Source organism: Mobula birostris, unplaced genomic scaffold (genome assembly GCF_030028105.1).
Source record: "Mobula birostris isolate sMobBir1 unplaced genomic scaffold, sMobBir1.hap1 scaffold_2601, whole genome shotgun sequence".
Classification (NCBI taxonomy): domain Eukaryota; kingdom Metazoa; phylum Chordata; class Chondrichthyes; order Myliobatiformes; family Myliobatidae; genus Mobula; species Mobula birostris.
The window spans coordinates 13,680-39,906 of record NW_027275652.1 but is presented as its reverse complement, the minus strand read 5'-3'; the positions used below and the strand labels follow the sequence as shown (position 1 = coordinate 39,906).

Below are 26,227 nucleotides of genomic sequence, written 5' to 3'. Positions count from 1 at the left end.
TTACAGGAGATCCCGGGGAGTGTGTCTGTATTTACAGGGGAACCCGGGGAGTGTGTCTGTATTTACACAGGGGTCCCGGGGAGTGTTTCGGTATTTACAGGGGTTCACGGGGAGTCTGTCTGTATTTACAGGAGATCCCAGGGAGTGTGTCTGTATTTACAGGAGATCCCAGGGAGTGTGTCAGTATTTACAGTGGATCCCGGGGAGTGTGTCTGTATTTACAGGGGGTCCCGGGCAGTGTGTCAGTATTTACAGGGTATCCCGGGGAGTGTGTCAGTATTTACAGGGGGTCCCGGGGAGTGTGTCAGTATTTACAGGGGGTCCCGGGGAGTGTGTCTGTTTTTACAGGGGGTCCCGGGGAGTGTGTCAGTATTTACAGGGGATCCCGGTGATTGTGTCTGTATTTACAGGGGTCTTGGGGAGTGTGTCAGTATTTTCAGGAGATCCCGGGGTGTGTGTCAGTATTTACCGGGGATCCCGGGGTGTGTGTCGGTATTTACAGGGGGTCCCGGGGAGGATGTCAGTATTTACAGAGTATCCCGGGGAGTGTGTCTGTATTTACAGGGGGTCCCGGGGAGTGTGTCAGTATTTACAGAGTATCCCGGGGAGTGTGTCTGTATTTACAGGGGGTCCCGGGGAGTGTGTCTGTATTTACAGGGGGTCCCGGGGAGTGTGTCTGTATTTACAGGGGGTCCCGGGGAGTGTGTCTGTATTTACAGGGGGTCCCGGGCAGTGTGTGGGTATTTACAGGGGTTCCCAGGGAGTGTGTCTGTATTTACAGGGGGTCCCGGGGACTGTGTCAGTATTTACACAGGGGTCCCGGGGAGTGTTTCAGTATTTACAGGAGATTCCGGGGAGTGTGTCTGTATTTACAGGGGATCCTGGGGAGTGTGTCTGTATTTACAGGGGAACCCGGGGAGTGTGTCAGTATTTACACAGGGGTCCCGGGGAGTGTTTCGGTATTTACAGCGGATCACGGGGAGTGTGCCAGTGTTTACAGGGGGCCCCGGGGAGTGTGTCTGTATTTACAGGGGAACCCGGGGAGTGTGTCAGTATTTACAGTGGGTCCCGGGGAGTGTGTCTGTATTTACACAGGGGTCCCGGGGAGTGTTTCGGTATTTACAGGGGATCCCGGGGAGTGTGCCTGTATTTACAGTGGGTCCCGGGGAGTGTGTCTGTATTTACAGGGGGTCCCGGGGAGTGTGTCTGTATTTACAGGGGATCCCGGGGAGTGTGTCAGTATTTACAGGGGTTCCCAGGGAGTATGTCTGTATTTACAGTGGGTCCCAGGGAGTGTGTCTGTATTTACAGGGGGTCCCGGGGAGTGTGTCTGTATTTACACAGGGGTCCCGGGGAGTGTTTCGGTATTTACAGGGGTTCACGGGGAGTCTGTCTGTATTTACAGGAGATCCCAGGGGTTGTGTCTGTATTTACAGGAGATCCCAGGGAGTGTGTCAGTATTTACAGGGGATCCCGGGGAGTGTGTCTGTATTTACAGTGGGTCCCAGGGAGTGTGTCTGTATTTACAGGGGGTCCCGGGGAGTGTGTCTGTATTTACACAGGGGTCCCGGGGAGTGTTTCGGTATTTACAGGGGTTCACAGGGAGTCTGTCTGTATTTACAGGAGATCCCAGGGAGTGTGTCTGTATTTACAGGAGATCCCAGGGAGTGTGTCAGTATTTACAGGGGATCCCGGGGAGTGTGTCTGTATTTACAGGGGGTCCCGGGCAGTGTGTCAGTATTTACAGGGTATCCCAGGGAGTGTGTCAGTATTTACAGGGGGTCCTGGGGAGTGTGCCTGTATCTACAGGGGGTCCCGGCGAGTGTGTCTGTATTTACAGGGGGTCCCGGGGAGTGTGTCTGTATTTACAGGGGTTCCCAGGGAGTATGTCTGTATTTACAGTGGGTCCCAGGGAGTGTGTCTGTATTTACAGGGGGTCCCGGGGTGTGTGTCAGTATTTACCGGGGATCCCGGGGTGTGTGTCGGTATTTACAGGGGGTCCCGGGGAGGATGTCAGTATTTACAGAGTATCCCGGGGAGTGTGTCTGTATTTACAGGGGGTCCCGGGGAGTGTGTCAGTATTTACAGGGGGTCCCGGGGAGTGTGTCAGTATTTACACAGGGGTACCGGGGAGTGTTTCAGTATTTACAGGAGATCCCGGGGAGTGTGTCTGTATTTACAGGGGAACCCGGGGAGTGTGTCTGTATTTACACAGGGGTCCCGGCGAGTGTGTCTGTATTTACAGGGGGTCCCGGGGAGTGTGTCTGTTTTTACAGGGGGTCCCGGGGAGTGTGTCAGTATTTACAGGGGATCCCGGTGATTGTGTCTGTATTTACAGGGGTCTTGGGGAGTGTGTCAGTATTTTCAGGAGATCCCGGGGTGTGTGTCAGTATTTACCGGGGATCCCGGGGTGTGTGTCGGTATTTACAGGGGGTCCCGGGGAGGATGTCAGTATTTACAGAGTATCCCGGGGAGTGTGTCTGTATTTACAGGGGGTCCCGGGGAGTGTGTCAGTATTTACAGAGTATCCCGGGGAGTGTGTCTGTATTCACAGGGGGTCCCGGGGAGTGTGTCAGTATTTACAGGGGATCCTGGGGAGTGTGTCTGTATTTACAGGGGAACCCGGGGAGTGTGTCTGTATTTACACAGGGGTCCCGGGGAGTGTTTCAGTATTTACAGGGTGTCCCGGGGAGTGTGTCAGTACTTACAGGGGGTCCCGGGGAGTGTGTCTGTATTTACAGGGGAACCCGGGGAGTGTGTCTGTATTTACAGGGGGTCCCGGGGAGTGTGTGGGTATTTACAGGGGTTCCCAGGGAGTGTGTCAGTATTTACAGGGGATCCCGGGGAGTGTGTCTGTATTTACAGGGGAACCCAGGGAGTGTGTCAGTATTTACAGGGTATCCCGGGGAGTGTGTCTGTATTTACAGGGGGTCACGGGGAGTGTGTCAGTATTTACAGGGGGTCCCGGGGAGTGTGTCAGTATTTACAGGGGATCCTGGGGAGTGTGTCTGTATTTACAGGGGAACCCGGGGAGTGTGTCTGTATTTACACAGGGGTCCCGGGGAGTGTTTCAGTATTTACAGGGTGTCCCGGGGAGTGTGTCAGTATTTACAGGGGGTCCCGGGGAGTGTGTCTGTATTTACAGGGGAACCCGGGGAGTGTGTCTGTATTTACAGGGGGTCCCGGGGAGTGTGTGGGTATTTACAGGGGTTCCCAGGGAGTGTGTCAGTATTTACAGGGGATCCCGGGGAGTGTGTCTGTATTTACAGGGGAACCCAGGGAGTGTGTCAGTATTTACAGGGTATCCCGGGGAGTGTGTCTGTATTTACAGGGGGTCACGGGGAGTGTGTCAGTATTTACAGGGGGTCCCGGGGAGTGTGTCTGTATTTACAGGGGATCCTGGGGAGTGTGTCTGTATTTACAGGGGAACCCGGGGAGTGTGTCAGTATTTACACAGGGGTCCCGGGGAGTGTGTCTGTATTTACAGTGGGTCCCGGGGAGTGTGTGGGTATTTACAGGGGATCCCGGGGAGTGTGTCTGTATTTACAGGGGAACCCAGGGAGTGTGTCAGTATTTACAGGGTATCCCGGGGAGTGTGTCTGTATTTACAGGGGGTCACGGGGAGTGTGTCAGTATTTACAGGGGGTCCCGGGGAGTGTGTGGGTATTTACAGGGATTCCCAGGGAGTGTGTCTGTATTTACAGTGGGTCCCGGGGAGTGTGTGGGTATTTACAGGGGTTCCCAGGGAGTGTGTCAGTATTTACAGGGGATCCCGGGGAGTGTGTCTGTATTTACAGGGGGTCCCGGGGAGTGTGTCTGTATTTACAGGGGGTCCCGGGGAGTGTGTGGGTATTTACAGGGGTTCCCAGGGAGTGTGTCAGTATTTACAGGGGATCCCGGGGAGTGTGTCTGTATTTACAGGGGAACCCAGGGAGTGTGTCAGTATTTACAGGGTATCCCGGGGAGTGTGTCTGTATTTACAGGGGGTCACGGGGAGTGTGTCAGTATTTACAGGGGGTCCCGGGGAGTGTGTCAGTATTTACAGGGGATCCTGGGGAGTGTGTCTGTATTTACAGGGGAACCCGGGGAGTGTGTCTGTATTTACACAGGGGTCCCGGGGAGTGTTTCAGTATTTACAGGGTGTCCCGGGGAGTGTGTCAGTATTTACAGGGGGTCCCGGGGAGTGTGTCTGTATTTACAGGGGAACCCGGGGAGTGTGTCTGTATTTACAGGGGGTCCCGGGGAGTGTGTGGGTATTTACAGGGGTTCCCAGGGAGTGTGTCAGTATTTACAGGGGATCCCGGGGAGTGTGTCTGTATTTACAGGGGAACCCAGGGAGTGTGTCAGTATTTACAGGGTATCCCGGGGAGTGTGTCTGTATTTACAGGGGGTCACGGGGAGTGTGTCAGTATTTACAGGGGGTCCCGGGGAGTGTGTCTGTATTTACAGGGGATCCTGGGGAGTGTGTCTGTATTTACAGGGGAACCCGGGGAGTGTGTCAGTATTTACACAGGGGTCCCGGGGAGTGTGTCTGTATTTACAGTGGGTCCCGGGGAGTGTGTGGGTATTTACAGGGGATCCCGGGGAGTGTGTCTGTATTTACAGGGGAACCCAGGGAGTGTGTCAGTATTTACAGGGTATCCCGGGGAGTGTGTCTGTATTTACAGGGGGTCACGGGGAGTGTGTCAGTATTTACAGGGGGTCCCGGGGAGTGTGTGGGTATTTACAGGGATTCCCAGGGAGTGTGTCTGTATTTACAGTGGGTCCCGGGGAGTGTGTGGGTATTTACAGGGGTTCCCAGGGAGTGTGTCAGTATTTACAGGGGATCCCGGGGAGTGTGTCTGTATTTACAGGGGGTCCCGGGGAGTGTGTCTGCATTTACAGGGGGTCCCGGGGAGTGTGTCACTGTTTACAGGGGGTCCCAGGGAGTGTGTCTGTATTTACAGGGGGTCCCGGGGAGTGTGTCTGTTTTTACAGGGGGTCCCGGGGAGTGTGTCAGTATTTACAGGGGATCCCGGTGATTGTGTCTGTATTTACAGGGGTCTTGGGGAGTGTGTCAGTATTTTCAGGAGATCCCGGGGTGTGTGTCAGTATTTACCGGGGATCCCGGGGTGTGTGTCGGTATTTACAGGGGGTCCCGGGGAGGATGTCAGTATTTACAGAGTATCCAGGGGAGTGTGTCTGTATTTACAGGGGGTCCCGGGGAGTGTGTCAGTATTTACAGAGTATCCCGGGGAGTGTGTCTGTATTTACAGGGGGTCCCGGGGAGTGTGTCAGTATTTACAGGGGATCCTGGGGAGTGTGTCTGTATTTACAGGGGAACCCGGGGAGTGTGTCTGTATTTACACAGGGGTCCCGGGGAGTGTTTCAGTATTTACAGGGTGTCCCGGGGAGTGTGTCAGTATTTACAGGGGGTCCCGGGGAGTGTGTCTGTATTTACAGGGGAACCCGGGGAGTGTGTCTGTATTTACAGGGGGTCCCGGGGAGTGTGTGGGTATTTACAGGGGTTCCCAGGGAGTGTGTCAGTATTTACAGGGTGTCCCGGGGAGTGTGTCAGTATTTACAGGGGGTCCCGGGGAGTGTGTCAGTATTTACAGGGTGTCCCGGGGAGTGTGTCAGTATTTACAGGGGGTCCCGGGGAGTGTGTCTGTATTTACAGGGGAACCCGGGGAGTGTGTCAGTATTTACAGGGGATCCAGGGGAGTGTGTCTGTATTTACAGGGGAACCCAGGGAGTGTGTCAGTATTTACAGGAGTTCCCGGGGTGTGTGTCACTGTTTACAGGGGGTCCCGGGGAGTGTGTCTGTATTTACAGGGGGTCCCGGGGAGTGTGTCTGTATTTACAGGGGGTCCCGGGGAGTGTGTCACTGTTTACAGGGGGTCCCGGGGAGTGTGTCTGTATTTACAGGGGGTCCCGGGGAGTGTGTCTGTTTTTACAGGGGATCCCGGTGATTGTGTCTGTATTTACAGGGGTCTTGGGGAGTGTGTCAGTATTTTCAGGAGATCCCGGGGTGTGTGTCAGTATTTACCGGGGATCCCAGGGAGTATGTCGGTATTTACAGGGGGTCCCGGGGAGGATGTCAGTATTTACAGGGTATCCCGGGGAGTGTGCCTGTATCTACAGGGGGTCCCGGGGAGTGTGTCTGTATTTACTGTGGGTACCGGGGAGTGTGTCAGTATTTACAGAGTATCCCGGGGAGTGTGTCTGTATTTACAGGGGGTCCCGGGGAGTGTGTCTGTATTTACAGGGGGTCCAGGAGAGTCTGTGGGTATTTACAGGGGGTCCCGGGGAGTGTGTGGGTATTTACAGGGGGTCCCGGGGAGTGTGTGGGTATTTACAGGGCGTCCCAGGCAGTGTGTCAGTATTTACAGGGGGTCCCAGGGAGTGTGTCAGTATTTACAGGGTATCCCGGGGAGTGTGTCAGTATTTACAGGGGGTCCCGGCGAGTGTGTCTGTATCTACAGGGGGTCCCGGCGAGTGTGTCTGTATTTACAGGGGGTCCCGGGGAGTTTGTCTGTATTTACAGAGGATCCCGGGGAGTGTGTCTGCATTTACAGGGGGATCCCGGGGAGTGTGTGGGTATTTACAGGGGGTCCCGGGGAGTGTGCCTGTATCTACAGGGGGTCCCAGCGAGTGTGTCTGTATCTACTGGGGGTCCCGGGGAGTGTGTCTGTATTTACAGAGGATCCCGGGGAGTGTGTCTGTATTTACAGGGGGTCCCGGGGAGTGTGTCAGTATTTACAGGGGGGTCCCGGGGAGTGTGTCAGTATTTACAGGGGGTCCCGGCGAGTGTGTCTGTATCTACAGGGGGTCCCGGCGAGTGTGTCTGTATTTACAGGGGGTCCCGGGGAGTTTGTCTGTATTTACAGAGGATCCCGGGGAGTGTGTCTGTATTTACAGGGGGATCCCGGGGAGTGTGTGGGTATTTACAGGGGGTCCCGGGGAGTGTGCCTGTATCTACAGGGGGTCCCAGCGAGTGTGTCTGTATCTACTGGGGGTCCCGGGGAGTGTGTCTGTATTTACAGGGGGATCCCGGGGAGTGTGTCTGTATTTACAGGGGGTCCCGGGGAGTGTGTCTGAATTTACAGGGGGGTCTCGGGATTGTGCGTCAGTATTTACAGGGGGTCCAGGGGAGTGTGTCTGTATTTACAGGGGATCCCGGGGAGTGTGTCTGTATTTACAGGGGATCCCGGGGAGTGTGTCAGTATTTACAGGGGTCCTGGGAGTGTGTCTGTATTTACAGGGGTTCACGGGGAGTGTGTCTGAATTTACAGTGGGTCCCAGGGAGTGTGTCAGTATCTACAGGGGGTCCCGGGGAGTGTGTCAGTATTTACAGGAGTTCCCGGGGTGTGTGTCACTGTTTACAGGGGGTCCCGGGGAGTGTGTCTGTATTTACAGGGGGTCACGGGGAGTGTGTCAGTATTCACAGGGGGTCCCGGGGAGTGTGTGGGTATTTACAGGGATTCCCAGGGAGTGTGTCTGTATTTACAGGGGGTCCAGGGGAGTGTGCCTGTATCTACAGGGGGTCCCGGGGAGTGTTTCGGTATTTACAGGGGTTCACGGGGAGTGTGTCTGTATTTACAGGAGATCCCGGGGAGTATGTCAGTATTTACAGGGGGTCCCGGGGAGTGTGTCTGAATTTACAGGGGGTCCCGGGGAGTGTGTCAGTATTTACAGGGGTCTCGGGGAGTGTGTCAGTATTTACAGGGGGTCCCGGGGAGTGTGTCTGTATTTACAGGGGAACCCGGGGAGTGTGTCTGTATTTACAGGGGGTCACGGGGAGTGTGTCAGTATTTACAGGGGTCCCGGGGAGTGTGTCAGTATTTACAGGGGGTCCCGGGGAGTGTGTCTGTATTTACAGGGGAACCCGGGGAGTGTGTCTGTATTTACAGGGGAACCCGGGGAGTGTGTCAGTATTTACACAGGGGTCCCGGGGAGTGTGTCTGTATTTACAGTGGGTCCCGGGGAGTGTGTGGGTATTTACAGGGGATCCCGGGGAGTGTGTCTGTATTTACAGGGGAACCCAGGGAGTGTGTCAGTATTTACAGGGGATCCTGGGGAGTGTGTCTGTATTTACAGGGGAACCCGGGGAGTGTGTCTGTATTTACACAGGGGTCCTGGGGAGTGTTTCAGTATTTACAGGGTGTCCCGGGGAGTGTGTCAGTATTTACAGGGGGTCCCGGGGAGTGTGTCTGTATTTACAGGGGAACCCGGGGAGTGTGTCTGTATTTACAGGGGGTCCCGGGGAGTGTGTGGGTATTTACAGGGGTTCCCAGGGAGTGTGTCAGTATTTACAGGGGATCCCGGGGAGTGTGTCTGTATTTACAGGGGAACCCAGGGAGTGTGTCAGTATTTACAGGGTATCCCGGGGAGTGTGTCTGTATTTACAGGGGGTCACGGGGAGTGTGTCAGTATTTACAGGGGGTCCCGGGGAGTGTGTCTGTATTTACAGGGGATCCTGGGGAGTGTGTCTGTATTTACAGGGGAACCCGGGGAGTGTGTCAGTATTTACACAGGGGTCCCGGGGAGTGTGTCTGTATTTACAGTGGGTCCCGGGGAGTGTGTGGGTATTTACAGGGGATCCCGGGGAGTGTGTCTGTATTTACAGGGGAACCCAGGGAGTGTGTCAGTATTTACAGGGTATCCCGGGGAGTGTGTCTGTATTTACAGGGGGTCACGGGGAGTGTGTCAGTATTTACAGGGGGTCCCGGGGAGTGTGTGGGTATTTACAGGGATTCCCAGGGAGTGTGTCTGTATTTACAGTGGGTCCCGGGGAGTGTGTGGGTATTTACAGGGGTTCCCAGGGAGTGTGTCAGTATTTACAGGGGATCCCGGGGAGTGTGTCTGTATTTACAGAGGGTCCCGGGGAGTGTGTCTGTATTTACAGGGGGTCCCGGGGAGTGTGTCACTGTTTACAGGGGGTCCCAGGGAGTGTGTCTGTATTTACAGGGGGTCCCGGGGAGTGTGTCTGTTTTTACAGGGGGTCCCGGGGAGTGTGTCAGTATTTACAGGGGATCCCGGTGATTGTGTCTGTATTTACAGGGGTCTTGGGGAGTGTGTCAGTATTTTCAGGAGATCCCGGGGTGTGTGTCAGTATTTACCGGGGATCCCGGGGTGTGTGTCGGTATTTACAGGGGGTCCCGGGGAGGATGTCAGTATTTACAGAGTATCCAGGGGAGTGTGTCTGTATTTACAGGGGGTCCCGGGGAGTGTGTCAGTATTTACAGAGTATCCCGGGGAGTGTGTCTGTATTTACAGGGGGTCCCGGGGAGTGTGTCAGTATTTACAGGGGATCCTGGGGAGTGTGTCTGTATTTACAGGGGAACCCGGGGAGTGTGTCTGTATTTACACAGGGGTCCCGGGGAGTGTTTCAGTATTTACAGGGTGTCCCGGGGAGTGTGTCAGTATTTACAGGGGGTCCCGGGGAGTGTGTCTGTATTTACAGGGGAACCCGGGGAGTGTGTCTGTATTTACAGGGGGTCCCGGGGAGTGTGTGGGTATTTACAGGGGTTCCCAGGGAGTGTGTCAGTATTTACAGGGTGTCCCGGGGAGTGTGTCAGTATTTACAGGGGGTCCCGGGGAGTGTGTCAGCATTTACAGGGTGTCCCGGGGAGTGTGTCAGTATTTACAGGGGGTCCCGGGGAGTGTGTCTGTATTTACAGGGGAACCCGGGGAGTGTGTCAGTATTTACAGGGGATCCCGGGGAGTGTGTCTGTATTTACAGGGGAACCCAGGGAGTGTGTCAGTATTTACAGGAGTTCCCGGGGTGTGTGTCACTGTTTACAGGGGGTCCCGGGGAGTGTGTCTGTATTTACAGGGGGTCCCGGGGAGTGTGTCTGTATTTACAGGGGGTCCCGGGGAGTGTGTCACTGTTTACAGGGGGTCCCGGGGAGTGTGTCTGTATTTACAGGGGGTCCCGGGGAGTGTGTCTGTTTTTACAGGGGATCCCGGTGATTGTGTCTGTATTTACAGGGGTCTTGGGGAGTGTGTCAGTATTTTCAGGAGATCCCGGGGTGTGTGTCAGTATTTACCGGGGATCCCAGGGAGTATGTCGGTATTTACAGGGGGTCCCGGGGAGGATGTCAGTATTTACAGGGTATCCCGGGGAGTGTGCCTGTATCTACAGGGGGTCCCGGGGAGTGTGTCTGTATTTACTGTGGGTACCGGGGAGTGTGTCAGTATTTACAGAGTATCCCGGGGAGTGTGTCTGTATTTACAGGGGGTCCCGGGGAGTGTGTCTGTATTTACAGGGGGTCCAGGAGAGTCTGTGGGTATTTACAGGGGGTCCCGGGGAGTGTGTGGGTATTTACAGGGGGTCCCGGGGAGTGTGTGGGTATTTACAGGGCGTCCCAGGCAGTGTGTCAGTATTTACAGGGGGTCCCAGGGAGTGTGTCAGTATTTACAGGGTATCCCGGGGAGTGTGTCAGTATTTACAGGGGGTCCCGGCGAGTGTGTCTGTATCTACAGGGGGTCCCGGCGAGTGTGTCTGTATTTACAGGGGGTCCCGGGGAGTTTGTCTGTATTTACAGAGGATCCCGGGGAGTGTGTCTGCATTTACAGGGGGATCCCGGGGAGTGTGTGGGTATTTACAGGGGGTCCCGGGGAGTGTGCCTGTATCTACAGGGGGTCCCAGCGAGTGTGTCTGTATCTACTGGGGGTCCCGGGGAGTGTGTCTGTATTTACAGAGGATCCCGGGGAGTGTGTCTGTATTTACAGGGGGTCCCGGGGAGTGTGTCAGTATTTACAGGGGGGTCCCGGGGAGTGTGTCAGTATTTACAGGGGGTCCCGGCGAGTGTGTCTGTATCTACAGGGGGTCCCGGCGAGTGTGTCTGTATTTACAGGGGGTCCCGGGGAGTTTGTCTGTATTTACAGAGGATCCCGGGGAGTGTGTCTGTATTTACAGGGGGATCCCGGGGAGTGTGTGGGTATTTACAGGGGGTCCCGGGGAGTGTGCCTGTATCTACAGGGAGTCCCAGCGAGTGTGTCTGTATCTACTGGGGGTCCCGGGGAGTGTGTCTGTATTTACAGGGGGATCCCGGGGAGTGTGTCTGTATTTACAGGGGGTCCCGGGGAGTGTGTCTGAATTTACAGGGGCGTCTCGGGATTGTGCGTCAGTATTTACAGGGGGTCCAGGGGAGTGTGTCTGTATTTACAGGGGATCCCGGGGAGTGTGTCTGTATTTACAGGGGATCCCGGGGAGTGTGTCAGTATTTACAGGGGTCCTGGGAGTGTGTCTGTATTTACAGGGGTTCACGGGGAGTGTGTCTGAATTTACAGTGGGTCCCAGGGAGTGTGTCAGTATCTACAGGGGGTCCCGGGGAGTGTGTCAGTATTTACAGGAGTTCCCGGGGTGTGTGTCACTGTTTACAGGGGGTCCCGGGGAGTGTGTCTGTATTTACAGGGGGTCACGGGGAGTGTGTCAGTATTCACAGGGGGTCCCGGGGAGTGTGTGGGTATTTACAGGGATTCCCAGGGAGTGTGTCTGTATTTACAGGGGGTCCAGGGGAGTGTGCCTGTATCTACAGGGGGTCCCGGGGAGTGTTTCGGTATTTACAGGGGTTCACGGGGAGTGTGTCTGTATTTACAGGAGATCCCGGGGAGTATGTCAGTATTTACAGGGGGTCCCGGGGAGTGTGTCTGAATTTACAGGGGGTCCCGGGGAGTGTGTCAGTATTTACAGGGGTCTCGGGGAGTGTGTCAGTATTTACAGGGGGTCCCGGGGAGTGTGTCTGTATTTACAGGGGAACCCGGGGAGTGTGTCTGTATTTACAGGGGGTCACGGGGAGTGTGTCAGTATTTACAGGGGGTCCCGGGGAGTGTGTCAGTATTTACAGGGGATCCTGGGGAGTGTGTCTGTATTTACAGGGGAACCCGGGGAGTGTGTCTGTATTTACACAGGGGTCCCGGGGAGTGTTTCAGTATTTACAGGGTGTCCCGGGGAGTGTGTCAGTATTTACAGGGGGTCCCGGGGAGTGTGTCTGTATTTACAGGGGAACCCGGGGAGTGTGTCTGTATTTACAGGGGGTCACGGGGAGTGTGTCAGTATTTACAGGGGGTCCCGGGGAGTGTGTCAGTATTTACAGGGGATCCTGGGGAGTGTGTCTGTATTTACAGGGGAACCCGGGGAGTGTGTCTGTATTTACACAGGGGTCCCGGGGAGTGTTTCAGTATTTACAGGGTGTCCCGGGGAGTGTGTCAGTATTTACAGGGGGTCCCGGGGAGTGTGTCTGTATTTACAGGGGATCCCGGGGAGTGTGTCTGTATTTACAGGGGAACCCAGGGAGTGTGTCAGTATTTACAGGGTATCCCGGGGAGTGTGTCTGTATTTACAGGGGGTCACGGGGAGTGTGTCAGTATTTACAGGGGGTCCCGGGGAGTGTGTCTGTATTTACAGGGGATCCTGGGGAGTGTGTCTGTATTTACAGGGGAACCCGGGGAGTGTGTCAGTATTTACACAGGGGTCCCGGGGAGTGTGTCTGTATTTACAGTGGGTCCCGGGGAGTGTGTGGGTATTTACAGGGGATCCCGGGGAGTGTGTCTGTATTTACAGGGGAACCCAGGGAGTGTGTCAGTATTTACAGGGTATCCCGGGGAGTGTGTCTGTATTTACAGGGGGTCACGGGGAGTGTGTCAGTATTTACAGGGGGTCCCGGGGAGTGTGTGGGTATTTACAGGGATTCCCAGGGAGTGTGTCTGTATTTACAGTGGGTCCCGGGGAGTGTGTGGGTATTTACAGGGGTTCCCAGGGAGTGTGTCTGTATTTACAGGGGGTCCCGGGGAGTGTGTCTGTATTTACAGGGGGTCCCGGGGAGTGTGTCACTGTTTACAGGGGGTCCCAGGGAGTGTGTCTGTATTTACAGGGGGTCCCGGGGAGTGTGTCTGTTTTTACAGGGGGTCCCGGGGAGTGTGTCAGTATTTACAGGGGATCCCGGTGATTGTGTCTGTATTTACAGGGGTCTTGGGGAGTGTGTCAGTATTTTCAGGAGATCCCGGGGTGTGTGTCGGTATTTACAGGGGGTCCCGGGGAGGATGTCAGTATTTACAGAGTATCCAGGGGAGTGTGTCTGTATTTACAGGGGGTCCCGGGGAGTGTGTCAGTATTTACAGAGTATCCCGGGGAGTGTGTCTGTATTTACAGGGGGTCCCGGGGAGTGTGTCAGTATTTACAGGGGATCCTGGGGAGTGTGTCTGTATTTACAGGGGAACCCGGGGAGTGTGTCTGTATTTACACAGGGGTCCCGGGGAGTGTTTCAGTATTTACAGGGTGTCCCGGGGAGTGTGTCAGTATTTACAGGGGGTCCCGGGGAGTGTGTCTGTATTTACAGGGGAACCCGGGGAGTGTGTCTGTATTTACAGGGGGTCCCGGGGAGTGTGTGGGTATTTACAGGGGTTCCCAGGGAGTGTGTCAGTATTTACAGGGTGTCCCGGGGAGTGTGTCAGTATTTACAGGGGGTCCCGGGGAGTGTGTCAGTATTTACAGGGTGTCCCGGGGAGTGTGTCAGTATTTACAGGGGGTCCCGGGGAGTGTGTCTGTATTTACAGGGGAACCCGGGGAGTGTGTCAGTATTTACAGGGGATCCCGGGGAGTGTGTCTGTATTTACAGGGGAACCCAGGGAGTGTGTCAGTATTTACAGGAGTTCCCGGGGTGTGTGTCACTGTTTACAGGGGGTCCCGGGGAGTGTGTCTGTATTTACAGGGGGTCCCAGGGAGTGTGTCTGTATTTACAGGGGGTCCCGGGGAGTGTGTCACTGTTTACAGGGGGTCCCGGGGAGTGTGTCTGTATTTACAGGGGGTCCCGGGGAGTGTGTCTGTTTTTACAGGGGATCCCGGTGATTGTGTCTGTATTTACAGGGGTCTTGGGGAGTGTGTCAGTATTTTCAGGAGATCCCGGGGTGTGTGTCAGTATTTACCGGGGATCCCAGGGAGTATGTCGGTATTTACAGGGGGTCCCGGGGAGGATGTCAGTATTTACAGGGTATCCCGGGGAGTGTGCCTGTATCTACAGGGGGTCCCGGGGAGTGTGTCTGTATTTACTGTGGGTACCGGGGAGTGTGTCAGTATTTACAGAGTATCCCGGGGAGTGTGTCTGTATTTACAGGGGGTCCCGGGGAGTGTGTCTGTATTTACAGGGGGTCCAGGAGAGTCTGTGGGTATTTACAGGGGGTCCCGGGGAGTGTGTGGGTATTTACAGGGGGTCCCGGGGAGTGTGTGGGTATTTACAGGGCGTCCCAGGCAGTGTGTCAGTATTTACAGGGGGTCCCAGGGAGTGTGTCAGTATTTACAGGGTATCCCGGGGAGTGTGTCAGTATTTACAGGGGGTCCCGGCGAGTGTGTCTGTATCTACAGGGGGTCCCGGCGAGTGTGTCTGTATTTACAGGGGGTCCCGGGGAGTTTGTCTGTATTTACAGAGGATCCCGGGGAGTGTGTCTGCATTTACAGGGGGATCCCGGGGAGTGTGTGGGTATTTACAGGGGGTCCCGGGGAGTGTGCCTGTATCTACAGGGGGTCCCAGCGAGTGTGTCTGTATCTACTGGGGGTCCCGGGGAGTGTGTCTGTATTTACAGAGGATCCCGGGGAGTGTGTCTGTATTTACAGGGGGTCCCGGGGAGTGTGTCAGTATTTACAGGGGGGTCCCGGGGAGTGTGTCAGTATTTACAGGGGGTCCCGGCGAGTGTGTCTGTATCTACAGGGGGTCCCGGCGAGTGTGTCTGTATTTACAGGGGGTCCCGGGGAGTTTGTCTGTATTTACAGAGGATCCCGGGGAGTGTGTCTGTATTTACAGGGGGATCCCGGGGAGTGTGTGGGTATTTACAGGGGGTCCCGGGGAGTGTGCCTGTATCTACAGGGGGTCCCAGCGAGTGTGTCTGTATCTACTGGGGGTCCCGGGGAGTGTGTCTGTATTTACAGGGGGATCCCGGGGAGTGTGTCTGTATTTACAGGGGGTCCCGGGGAGTGTGTCTGAATTTACAGGGGGGTCTCGGGATTGTGCGTCAGTATTTACAGGGGGTCCAGGGGAGTGTGTCTGTATTTACAGGGGATCCCGGGGAGTGTGTCTGTATTTACAGGGGATCCCGGGGAGTGTGTCAGTATTTACAGGGGTCCTGGGAGTGTGTCTGTATTTACAGGGGTTCACGGGGAGTGTGTCTGAATTTACAGTGGGTCCCAGGGAGTGTGTCAGTATCTACAGGGGGTCCCGGGGAGTGTGTCAGTATTTACAGGAGTTCCCGGGGTGTGTGTCACTGTTTACAGGGGGTCCCGGGGAGTGTGTCTGTATTTACAGGGGGTCACGGGGAGTGTGTCAGTATTCACAGGGGGTCCCGGGGAGTGTGTGGGTATTTACAGGGATTCCCAGGGAGTGTGTCTGTATTTACAGGGGGTCCAGGGGAGTGTGCCTGTATCTACAGGGGGTCCCGGGGAGTGTGTCAGTATTTACAGGGGGTCCCGGGGAGTGTGTCTGTATTTACAGGGGAACCCGGGGAGTGTGTCTGTATTTACAGGGGGTCCCGGGGAGTGTGTCTGTATTTACAGGGGGTCCCGGGGAGTGTGTCAGTATCTACAGGGGGTCCCGGGGAGTGTGTCAGTATTTACAGGAGTTCCCGGGGTGTGTGTCACTGTTTACAGGGGGTCCCGGGGAGTGTGTCTGTATTTACAGGGTGTCCCGGGGAGTGTGTCTGTATTTACAGGGGGTCCCGGGGAGTGTGTCAGTATTTACAGGGGATCCCGGTGATTGTGTCTGTATTTACAGGGGTCCTGGGAGTGTGTCTGTATTTACAGGGGTTCACGGGGAGTGTGTTTGTATTTACAGGGGGTCCCGGGGAGTGTGTCTGTATTTACAGGGGGTCACGGGGAGTGTGTCAGTATTTACAGGGGGTCCCGGGGAGTGTGTGGGTATTTACAGGGATTCCCAGGGAGTGTGTCTGTATTTACAGTGGGTCCCGGGGAGTGTGTCTGTATTTACAGGGGGTCCCGGGGAGTGTTTCGGTATTTACAGGGGTTCACGGGGAGTGTGTCTGTATTTACAGGAGATCCCGGGGAGTGTGTCAGTATTTACAGGGGGTCCCGGGGAGTGTGTCTGAATTTACAGTGGGTCCCGGGGAGTGTGTCATTATTTACAGGGGGTCCCGGGGAGTGTGTCAGTATTTACAGGGGGTCCCGGGGAGTGTGTCTGTATTTACAGGGGAACCCGGGGAGTGTGTCTGTATTTACAGGGGGTCCCGGGGAGTGTGTGGGTATTTACAGGGGTTCCCAGGGAGTGCGTCAGTATTTACAGGGGGTCCCGGGGAGTGTGCCTGTATCTACAGGGGATCCCGGGGAGTGTGTCTGTATTTACAGTGGGTCCCGGGGAGTGTGTCTGTATTTACAGGGTGTCCTGGGGAGTGTGTCTGTATTTACAGTGGGTCCCGGGGAGTGTGTCTGTATTTACAGGGTGTCCTGGGGAGTGTATCAGTATTTACAGGGGAACCCGGGGAGTGTGTCAGTATTTACAGGGGAACCCGGGGAGTGTGTCAGTATTTACAGGGGTCTCGAGGAGCCTGTCTGTATTTTCAGTGGGTCCTGTGGACTGCGCCGTTGTCCACAGGGCTCTGGGGGGACTGTTTGAAAAGTTTCCGCGGATCGTGCAGTGCGTACGGGGACGCGGCAGGCGCCCCTCGGGTCGCTCTTGACATTTTCTTACCTGCCCTCTGGGCCGAACTGCTCCCACAGGTCCTCTCCCTGCCCAGCGTCCTGCGACACGGGGGGTCCTTCTTTGTCTCCTGCGTTAACCCCTGCAGCCGTACGCAGGGGCACAGCGTTACGCTTGCAATTACGGTACCGAGCTCCCCAACCCCCCAACAGACGATTATCCTCCTGCGGTACGCAGGGGCCTGCGAGGGAGGGCGTGTGCGCGCGAACCGCTGGAGGGCGCTTTGCAGGTGATCGGGAAGGAGGCGGAACGGTGGGGGCGGCGGGCTGGTGAAAATTCAGAAATCGGGGGTCGCGAGTGGACTTGGCGGTCCGCCTACAGGACTGCCTGAGGGTTAACTTGCGGGTTGGGTGAGCAGAGTTGCGAATTTCAGCGTCCATTTCGAGAGGACTGGAATGCCAAAGCAAGAAGGTGATGTCGAGGCTTCGCAAGGCACTGGTCAGACCTCCCTTGGCAGACTGTCAGCAGATTTGGACACCATTTCCAGGAGAGGACGCATTGGCGTCGGGGAGGGTCCAGAGGAGGTTCGCAAGAGCGATCCCGGGAATGAAAGGGTTAACGTATGAGGAGTGTTCGATGGCTTTGGGCCTGTACTCACTGGAGTTTAGAAGAATGAGGAAGGGGATCTCATTTAAACCTATCGAATGTTGAAAGGTCTAGATAGAGTGGATGTGGGGAGGATGTTTCCTACAGTGGGGGAGTCCAGGACCAGAGGACACAGATAGAGTGGATGTGGAGAGGATGTTTCCTGTAGTGGGGGAGTCTCGGACCAGAGGACACAGATAGAGTGGATGTGGAGAGGGTGTTTCCTGTAGTGGGGGAGTCTCGGACCAGAGAACACAGATAGAGTGGATGTGGAGAGGGTGTTTCCTGTAGTGGGGGGAGTCTAGGACCAGAGGACACAGATAGAGTGGATGTGGAGAGGATGTTTCCTATAGTGGGGGAGTCTCGGACCAGAGGACACAGGTAGAGTGGATGTGGAGAGGATGTTTCCTGTAGTGGGGGAGTCTCGGACCAGAGGACACAGATAGAGTGGATGTGGAGAGGATGTTTCCTGTAGTGGGGGAGTCTCGGACCAGAGGACACAGATAGAGTGGATGTGGAGAGGATGTTTCCTGTAGTGGGGGAGTCTAGGACCAGAGGACACAGATAGAGTGGATGTGGAGAGGATGTTTCCTATAGTGGGGGAGTCTAGGACCAGAGGACACAGACAGAGTGGATGTGGAGAGGATGTTTCCTGTAGTGGGGGAGTCTCGGACCAGAGGACACAGATAGAGTGGATGTGCAGAGGATGTTTCCCGTAGTGGGGGAGTCTCGGACCAGAGAACACAGATAGAGTGGATGTGGAGAGGATGTTTCCTGTAGTGGGGGGAGTCTAGGAACAGAGGACACAGATAGAGTGGATGTGGAGAGGATGTTTCCTGTCGTGGGGGAGTCTAGGACCAGAGGACACAGATAGAGTGGATGTGGAGAGGATGTTTCCTGTAGTGGGGGGAGTCTAGGAACAGAGGACGCAGATAGAGTGGATGTGGAGAGGATGTTTCCTGTAGTGGGGGGAGTCTAGGACCAGAGGACACAGATAGAGTGGATGTGGAGAGGATGTTTCCTATAGTGGGGGAGTCTAGGACCAGAGGACACAGATAGAGTGGATGTGGAGAGGATGTTTCTTGTAGTGGGGGCAGGCTAGGACCAGAGGACACAGATAGAGTGGATGTGGAGAGGATGTTTCCTGTAGTGGGGGAGTCTCGGACTAGAGGGTACAGATAGAGTGGATGTGGAGAGGATGTTTCCTGTCGTGGGGGAGTCTCAGACCAGAGGACACAGCCTCAGAATAGAGGGACATCCATCTAGAACGGAGATGAGGAGGGATTTCTTTAGCCAGAGGGTGGGTGAATCTGTGGAATTCATCGCCACAGACGGCTGGGGAGGGCAAGTCGTTGGGTGTATTTAAAACGGAGGTTGACAGGTTCTTGATTAGTCAGGGGTGTGAAAGGTCACGGGGAGAAGGCTGGAGAACGCTGTTGAGCGGCATAGTAAATCAGCCGCGATGGAATGGCGGGACAGACTCGGTGGGCCGAACGGCCTCATTCTGTTCCTGTGGTCTTGGCAGAGGAGAGAGAGAGAGAGATAGAGAGAGAAGTGGGGGGGTCCCCCCTTCGCTCCAAAGAGAAAAGCCCCCTCTCCCACAGCCTCCCCTCGCAGGGGGACGGTCAGAGACTCTTTCCGAGGGGGGAAGCGCAGGGGGCTTAATTTCCTGGTGATTGGAGAAGAGTATTTGCGGGTGGGGGTGGGGGGAAGAGATGTCAGCTGTTTTTTTTCCACACAGAGAGCGGTGGGTGGGTGTGTGTGTGTGAGACGCCCTGTCGGGGGGCCAAGGCAGGTACGAGGCTCGTGGGAGGGAGGTAAGCGGAGGGAGGTGGGAGGGGGAAGGGGACGAGCGAGAGTCGGAGGGGCCTGCGGTAGGAAACCCTCACATCCCTCCCCCTCCCCACCCCGGCACAATCTGTCCCGTACCTGCGCCAATGTCGGTGGTCCTCGTGTCCGGGGAGGGGTCCCCGCCCCTGGGCCTCCCGCAGGGGGGCGGGGGTAGGGGGGCCAGGCAGCCCGAGCCGCCGGTAGACCGGGTCTTCGAGCGGCCGCCCTTCCGCAGGCTCTGGTGGGGGTGGGGGTGGGGGGGGAGAGGAACAGAATTAACGTCGGATGGGCGATCACCAACAGTCGATCCGGGGCGCGCGCGCGAGGCGGAATAAAAGGAAATCCCGTGAAGTGAAGGCGCTTTCACAGAACATAGAACAGTACAGCACAGTACAGGCCCTTCGGCCCACAATGTTGTGCTGACCCTCAAACCCTGCCTCCCATATAACCCACCCCACCTTAAATTCCTCCATATACCTGTCTAGTAGTCTCTTAAACTTCACGAGTGTATCTGCCTCCACCACTGACTCAGACAGTGTATTCCACGCACCAACCACTCTCTGAGTGAAAAAACTTTCCCCTAATATAAGGGTGGGTTGGCAAGTTTGCAGACGACACAAAGGTTGGTGGTGTTGTGGATAGTGTAGAGGATTGTCGAAGATTGCAGTGAGACATTGATACAATGCAGAAGTGGGCTGAGAAGTGGCAGATGGAGTTCAACCCGGAGAAGTGTGAGGTGATACACTTTGGAAGGACGAACTCCAAGGCAGAGTACAAAGTAAATGGCAGAGTACTTGGTAGTGTGGAGGAGCAGAGGGATCTGGGGGTACATGTCCACAGATCCCTGAAAGTTGCCTCACAGGTGGATAGGGTAGTTAAGAAAGGTGTTATCTTTCATAAGTCGAGGGATAGAGTTTAAGAGTCGCGATGTAATGATGCAGCTCTATAAAACTCTGGTTAGGCCACACTTGGAGTACTGTGTCCAGTTCTGGTCGCCCCACTATAGGAAGGATGTGGAAGCATTGGAAAGGGTACAGAGGAGATTTACCAGGATGCTGCCTGGTTCAGAGGGGAAAGTGCTATCATGTTTACTGTTGTGTGCTGGGGCAGCAGGCTGAGGGTAGCAGACACCAACAGAATCAACAAACTCATCCGTAAGGCCAGTGATGTTGTGGGGATGGAACTGGACTCTCTGACGGTGGAGTCTGAAAAGAGGATGCTGTCTAAGTTGCATGCCATCTTGGTCAATGTCTCCCATCCACTACATAATGTACTGGTTGGACACAGGAGTACATTCAGCCAGAGACTCATTCCACCAAGATGCAACACAGAGCGTCATAGGAAGTCATTCCTGCCTGTGGCCATCAAACTTTACAACTCCTCCCTTGGAGGGTCAGACACCCTGAGGCAATAGGCTGGTCCTGGACTTATTTCCTGTCATAATTTACATATTACTATTTAACTATTTATGGTTCTATGACTATTTATTATTTATGGTGCGACTGTAATGAAAACCAATTTCCCCCTGGGATCAATAAAGTATGACTTTGACTATGAATGGAGACGGGCTGACCCCTATTGGCATCAATGGATCCGGGGTTGGGAGGGTGAACAGCTTTTAGTTCCTCGGTATAAACATCACCGGGGATCTCGCGTGGTCTGTGCACACCGGCTGTGTGTGTGAAAAAGGCAGAACAGCGCCTCTCTCCCCTCAGACGGTTGAAGAAGTTCGGTGTGGGCCCCCAAATCCTTTCCTACAGGTGCACAATTGAGAGCATCCTGACTGGCCGCATCACTGCCTGGCACGGGAACCGTACCTCCCTCGATCGCAGGACCCTGCAGAGAGTGGGTGCGGACAGCCCGGCGCATCCGTAGGCGTGAACTTCCCACGATTCAGGACATTTACAGAGACGGGTGCGTAAAAAGGGCCCGGAGGGTCATTGGGGACCCGAGTCATCCCCAACCACAAACTGTCCCAGCTGCTACCATCCGGGAAAACGGTACCGCAGCGTAAAAGCCAGGACCAACAGGCTCCGGGACAGCTTCTCCCACCAGGCCATCAGACTGATTAACGCACGTTGACATAATTGCATCTCTGTGTTGTACTGATTTAGATTAAGATTATGAGGACACACAGTCCTCTTTTATTGTCATTTAGTAATGCATGCACTATGATAGAAATTGTTCCTCCAGATTGTCCTGTTGTACGTACCATTTACGACAAATTGCTAGTAAGTTGCAGAGCGTACATTTCGACGGAGAGGTAACGTAAAGGTCTTTACCCCTCGTGTAGGTGAAGGATGTAAGAGACAAAGTCAGTTCAATATTTGCTTTTAAAAACGGCGTCGGTTCTGTGGGGTCACACTGTTGCACGGTTTGAAGAGAAGGTGGGCTGGTAGGTTATCCCGAGAACCCGCACGGTTCCTCTGCGGGTTTCTCCCGTCCCGCTCGCTTCCGTCTCTCCAGGTGATCCCGGACAGCCTCGGTGACGTTCGATGTCGGAACCAGTGCCATCGGAAGCCAAGTCACTAATCTCTCAGTGCTCACAGTGCTGCGTGTCGCAGCAATGTTAGGCCACGAGGCGAGGGGGGGACAGAATTAGGCCATTCGGCCCGTCGGTCTAGTCTACTATCCCTCTCGACCCCGTTCTCCTGCGCTCGCCCCGTGACCTTTGATGTCCAGGCTAACCAAACACCAGTCCGAGCCTCGTTAATGTACCTGCCCCGACCACTTCCCCTGGCAGCTCCTTCCACAGACAGACCACCCTCTGGGTGAATAAGCTGTCTTGTTAAAAATCTTACCCCTTCTCACCTTAACCCTGTGCCCTCTGGTTCTTGATTCCCCGACCCTGGGGGGAAAGGTCTGTGCACATTCACCCTATCCGTGCCCCTCGTGGTCTTACACACTTCTGTAAGGTCCAAGGAATAAGGTCCCGACCTGCCCCGACCTCTCTCCGTAACTCCGTCCCTCGAGTCCCGGCGACATCCTCGTAAATCTCCCTCCGCACTCGTTCCAGCTCAGCGGCATCAGGGCGACCAAAACCGAACACCGTACTCCCAGCCGACGTCTCGCACAACCGGGACGTGTCCCCCCGACTCCCGTACTGCGCGCCCTGACTGACGACGGCCGGCCTGTCGAACGCTCTCTCCCGCCGCCCCCGTCTCGTTCCTTCGTTAACATGCCATGCCATGTGACCGGGGGGGGGCTGACGATCGCGGTTTTCTAATGACCGCGATCGTCCTTGGCGAATTTTTTCTGCACGAGCAAGTTTACCATCGGCAGCTTCTGGGCAGTGACTTCGCAAGACCGGCGACTCCCCACCCCCCTCTCGGCCCCAGTCAAAACTCTTCGGAGACTGTCCGCCTGGCGCCAGTGGTCGCGTAACCAGGACTCGCGGTCTACACCCGCCGCCCGCGCCAGAGACGCAGCTCCACCCCCCCCGGCCACGACCTACCTCGATATGGAGTTCGATCGTCTCGCCTTCCTTGAAGCCCAGGTCCAAACTGGGCTCGGGCTCGGCCTCCTTGCCCCTCGCGGGGGACCCCGAGGCCCCCCTCAGCGACCTGTCAGATGGGGGGGGGAACGAGAGCTTGAGGTGGAGGGGCAGAGGGAGGCCACTCGGCCTGTCGCGGCTGGGTTACTATCCCTCTCAACCCCGCGACCTTTGACGTCCTGGCTAATCCAGAACCCATCGACCTCCGCTTTAAATACTCCCAACGACTCGGCCTCCACGGCCGCGAATTCCATAGACTCACCCACCCTCCGGATAAAGAAATTCCTCCCCGTCTCCATTCTGAATGGGACGTCCCTCTGTTCTGAGGCTGTGTCCTCTGGGATTATAAGACCCTCCCTCTCTCTTTCTCTCTCTCACACGTCTTCTCTCTGCTTCTCCTTCCTCTCTTAACTATTTCTCTCTCTCTCTCTCTCTCTCTCTCTCTCTCTCGCTGCCTCTCTCTCTCTCTCACACTCTCTCTCTCTCGTTGTCTCTCTCTCTCTCTCACACACTCTCTCTCTCTGTCTGTCACTCTCTCTGTCTGTGTCTCTCTGGTCTCTCCCTCTGTCTGTCACTCTCTCTGTCTCACTCTCTCACACTATCTCTCTCTCTGTCCCTCTTCCCCCTCTCTCTCTCACACTCTGTCTGTCTCTCTCGCTGTCTCTCTCTCTCACACTCTCTCTGTCTCTGTCTGTCACTCTCTCTGTCTCACTCTCTCACACTCTATCTCTCTCTCTGTCCCTCTTCCCCCTCTCTCTCTCACACTCTGTCTGTCTCTCTCGCTGTCTCTCTCTCTCACACACTTTCTCTGTCTCTGTCTGTCACTCTCTCTGTCTCACTCTCTCACACTCTATCTCTCTCTCTGTCCCTCTTCCCCCTCTCTCTCTCACACTCTGTCTGTCTCTCTCGCTGTCTCTCTCTCTCTCACACACTCTCTCTGTCTCTCTCTGGTCTCTCTCTCTGTCTCACTCTCTATATCTCTCCCACACGTCCACTCCCTCCAGGCCTTTCAGAAGTTTTCCCTCCCCTGCCCTTCCCACCCACCCCCCTCCCCCGGGCAACTCCCCCCTCGCTGCCCCTCCTCGGCCGACCTACCTGAAGTGGTCCTGAAGAGCCACATTGAAATCGAAGGCATCCCCCCGATCGCTGAACCCCACTCCGATGAAGGCTGTCCGGCCTGGGAGAGAAGGGAGGGACGGGGACGGGGGGGAAGAGAGAAAAACGAATGAGTCGTCGCAGTCGTACGAGACGTCTGTGAGGCCGCGCTCGGAGTACGGTGCTCAGTTTCGGTCGCCCCGCTGTATGAAAGATGCCGCTGAGCTGGAGAGAGTGCGGAGGGAGATTTACGAGGATGTCGCCGGGACTCGAGGGACTGAGTTACGGAGAGGGGTCGGGCAGGTCGGGACTTTATTCCTAAGAGCATAGGGGTGACCTTACAGAGGTGTGTAAAACCACGAGGGGTACGGATAGGGTGAACGTGCACAGACCTTTCCCCCCAGGGTCGGGGAATCGAGAACCAGAGGGCACAGGGTTTAAGGTGAGAGGGGGGAGAGAGATTTAATAGGGACCCGAGGGGCAACTTTTTCACCCAGAGGGTGGTCCGTCTGTGGAAGGAGCTGCCGGGGGGAGCGGTCGAGGCAGGTACATTAACGACACTCAGACAGGGACACGGATAGGAGAGGTTTAGAGGGACACGGTGGTCCGTCTGTGGACAGGGACACGGATAGGAGAGGTTTAGAGGGATACGGTGGTCCGTCTGTGGACAGGGACACGGATAGGAGAGGTTTAGAGGGATACGGTGGTCCGTCTGTGGACAGGGACACGGATAGGAGAGGTTTAGAGGGATACGGTGGTCTGTCTGTGGACAGGGACACGGATAGGAGAGGTTTAGAGGGATACGGTGGTCTGTCTGTGGACAGGGACACGGACAGGGAAGGTTTAGAGGGATACGGTGGTCCGTCTGTGGACAGGGACACGGATAGGAGAGGTTTAGAGGGATACGGTGGTCCGTCTGTGGACAGGGACACGGATAGGAGAGGTTTAGAGGGATACGGTGGTCCGTCTGTGGACAGGGACACGGATAGGAGAGGTTTAGAGGGATACGGTGGTCTGTCTGTGGACAGGGACACGGATAGGAGAGGTTTAGAGGGATACGGTGGTCTGTCTGTGGACAGGGACACGGACAGGGAAGGTTTAGAGGGATACGGTGGTCCGTCTGTGGACAGGGACACGGATAGGAGAGGTTTAGAGGGATACGGTGGTCTGTCTGTGGACAGGGACACGGACAGGGAAGGTTTAGAGGGATACGGTGGTCGGTCTGTGGACAGGGACACGGGTAGGAGAGGTTTAGAGGGATACGGTGGTCCGTCTGTGGACAGGGACACGGATAGGAGAGGTTTAGAGGGATACGGTGGTCCGTCTGTGGACAGGGACACGGACAGGGAAGGTTTAGAGGGATACGGTGGTCTGTCTGTGGACAGGGACACGGACAGGAGAGGTTTAGAGGGATACGGTGGTCCGTCTGTGGACAGGGACACGGATAGGAGAGGTTTAGAGGGATACGGTGGTCCGTCTGTGGACAGGGACACGGATAGGAGAGGTTTAGAGGGATACGGTGGTCCGTCTGTGGAGAGGGACATGGATAGGAGAGGTTTAGAGGGACACGCTGGTCCGTCTGTGGACAGGGACACGGACAGGAGAGGTTTAGAGGGATACGGTGGTCCGTCTGTGGACAGGGACACGGATAGGAGAGGTTTAGAGGGATACGGTGGTCCGTCTGTGGACAGGGACACGGATAGGAGAGGTTTAGAGGGATACGGTGGTCCGTCTGTGGACAGGGACACGGATAGGAGAGGTTTAGAGGGATACGGTGGTCCGTCTGTGGACAGGGACACGGATAGGAGAGGTTTAGAGGGATACAGTGGTCCGTCTGTGGACAGGGACACGGATAGGAGAGGTTTAGAGGGATACGGTGGTCCGTCTGTGGACAGGGACACGGATAGGAGAGGTTCAGAGGGATACGGTGGTCGGTCTGTGGACAGGGATACGGATAGGAGAGGTTTAGAGGGATATGGTGGTCCGTCTGTGGACAGGGACACGGATAGGAGAGGTTTAGAGGGATACGGTGGTCCGTCTGTGGACAGGGACACGGATAGGAGAGGTTTAGAGGGATACGGTGGTCCGTCTGTGGACAGGGACACGGATAGGAGAGGTTTAGAGGGATACGGTGGTCCGTCTGTGGACAGGGACACGGATAGGAGAGGTTTAGAGGGATACGGTGGTCCATCTGTGGACAGGGACACGGACAGGGTAGGTTTAGAGGGATACGGTGGTCCGTCTGTGGACAGGGACACGGATAGGAGAGGTTTAGAGGGATACGGTGGTCCGTCTGTGGACAGGGACACGGATAGGAGAGGTTTAGAGGGATACGGTGGTCCGTCTGTGGACAGGGACACGGATAGGAGAGGTTCAGAGGGATACGGTGGTCCGTCTGTGGACAGGGACACGGACAGGAGAGGTTCAGAGGGATACGGTGGTCCGTCTGTGGACAGGGACACGGATAGGAGAGGTTTAGAGGGATACGGTGGTCCGTCTGTGGACAGGGACACGGATAGGAGAGGTTTAGAGGGATACG

General features: G+C 55.6%; 1 protein-coding gene across 1 annotated transcript in view; it reads right to left on the bottom strand.

Moving 5' to 3' along the window:
- The window catches only part of LOC140192776 (adaptin ear-binding coat-associated protein 2-like), a gene marked incomplete at its 5' end in the record, with an annotated part of 42,498 nt that overhangs the window by 4,820 nt on the left and 11,451 nt on the right, over positions 1 to 26,227 (bottom strand). The window contains 4 exons of the mRNA XM_072250262.1: positions 16,677 to 16,767; positions 19,200 to 19,338; positions 22,555 to 22,663; positions 23,689 to 23,770. Of these exons, the coding sequence (XP_072106363.1) occupies positions 16,677 to 16,767; positions 19,200 to 19,338; positions 22,555 to 22,663; positions 23,689 to 23,770 (421 nt within the window). The remainder of the gene's footprint in view (positions 1 to 16,676; positions 16,768 to 19,199; positions 19,339 to 22,554; positions 22,664 to 23,688; positions 23,771 to 26,227) is intronic.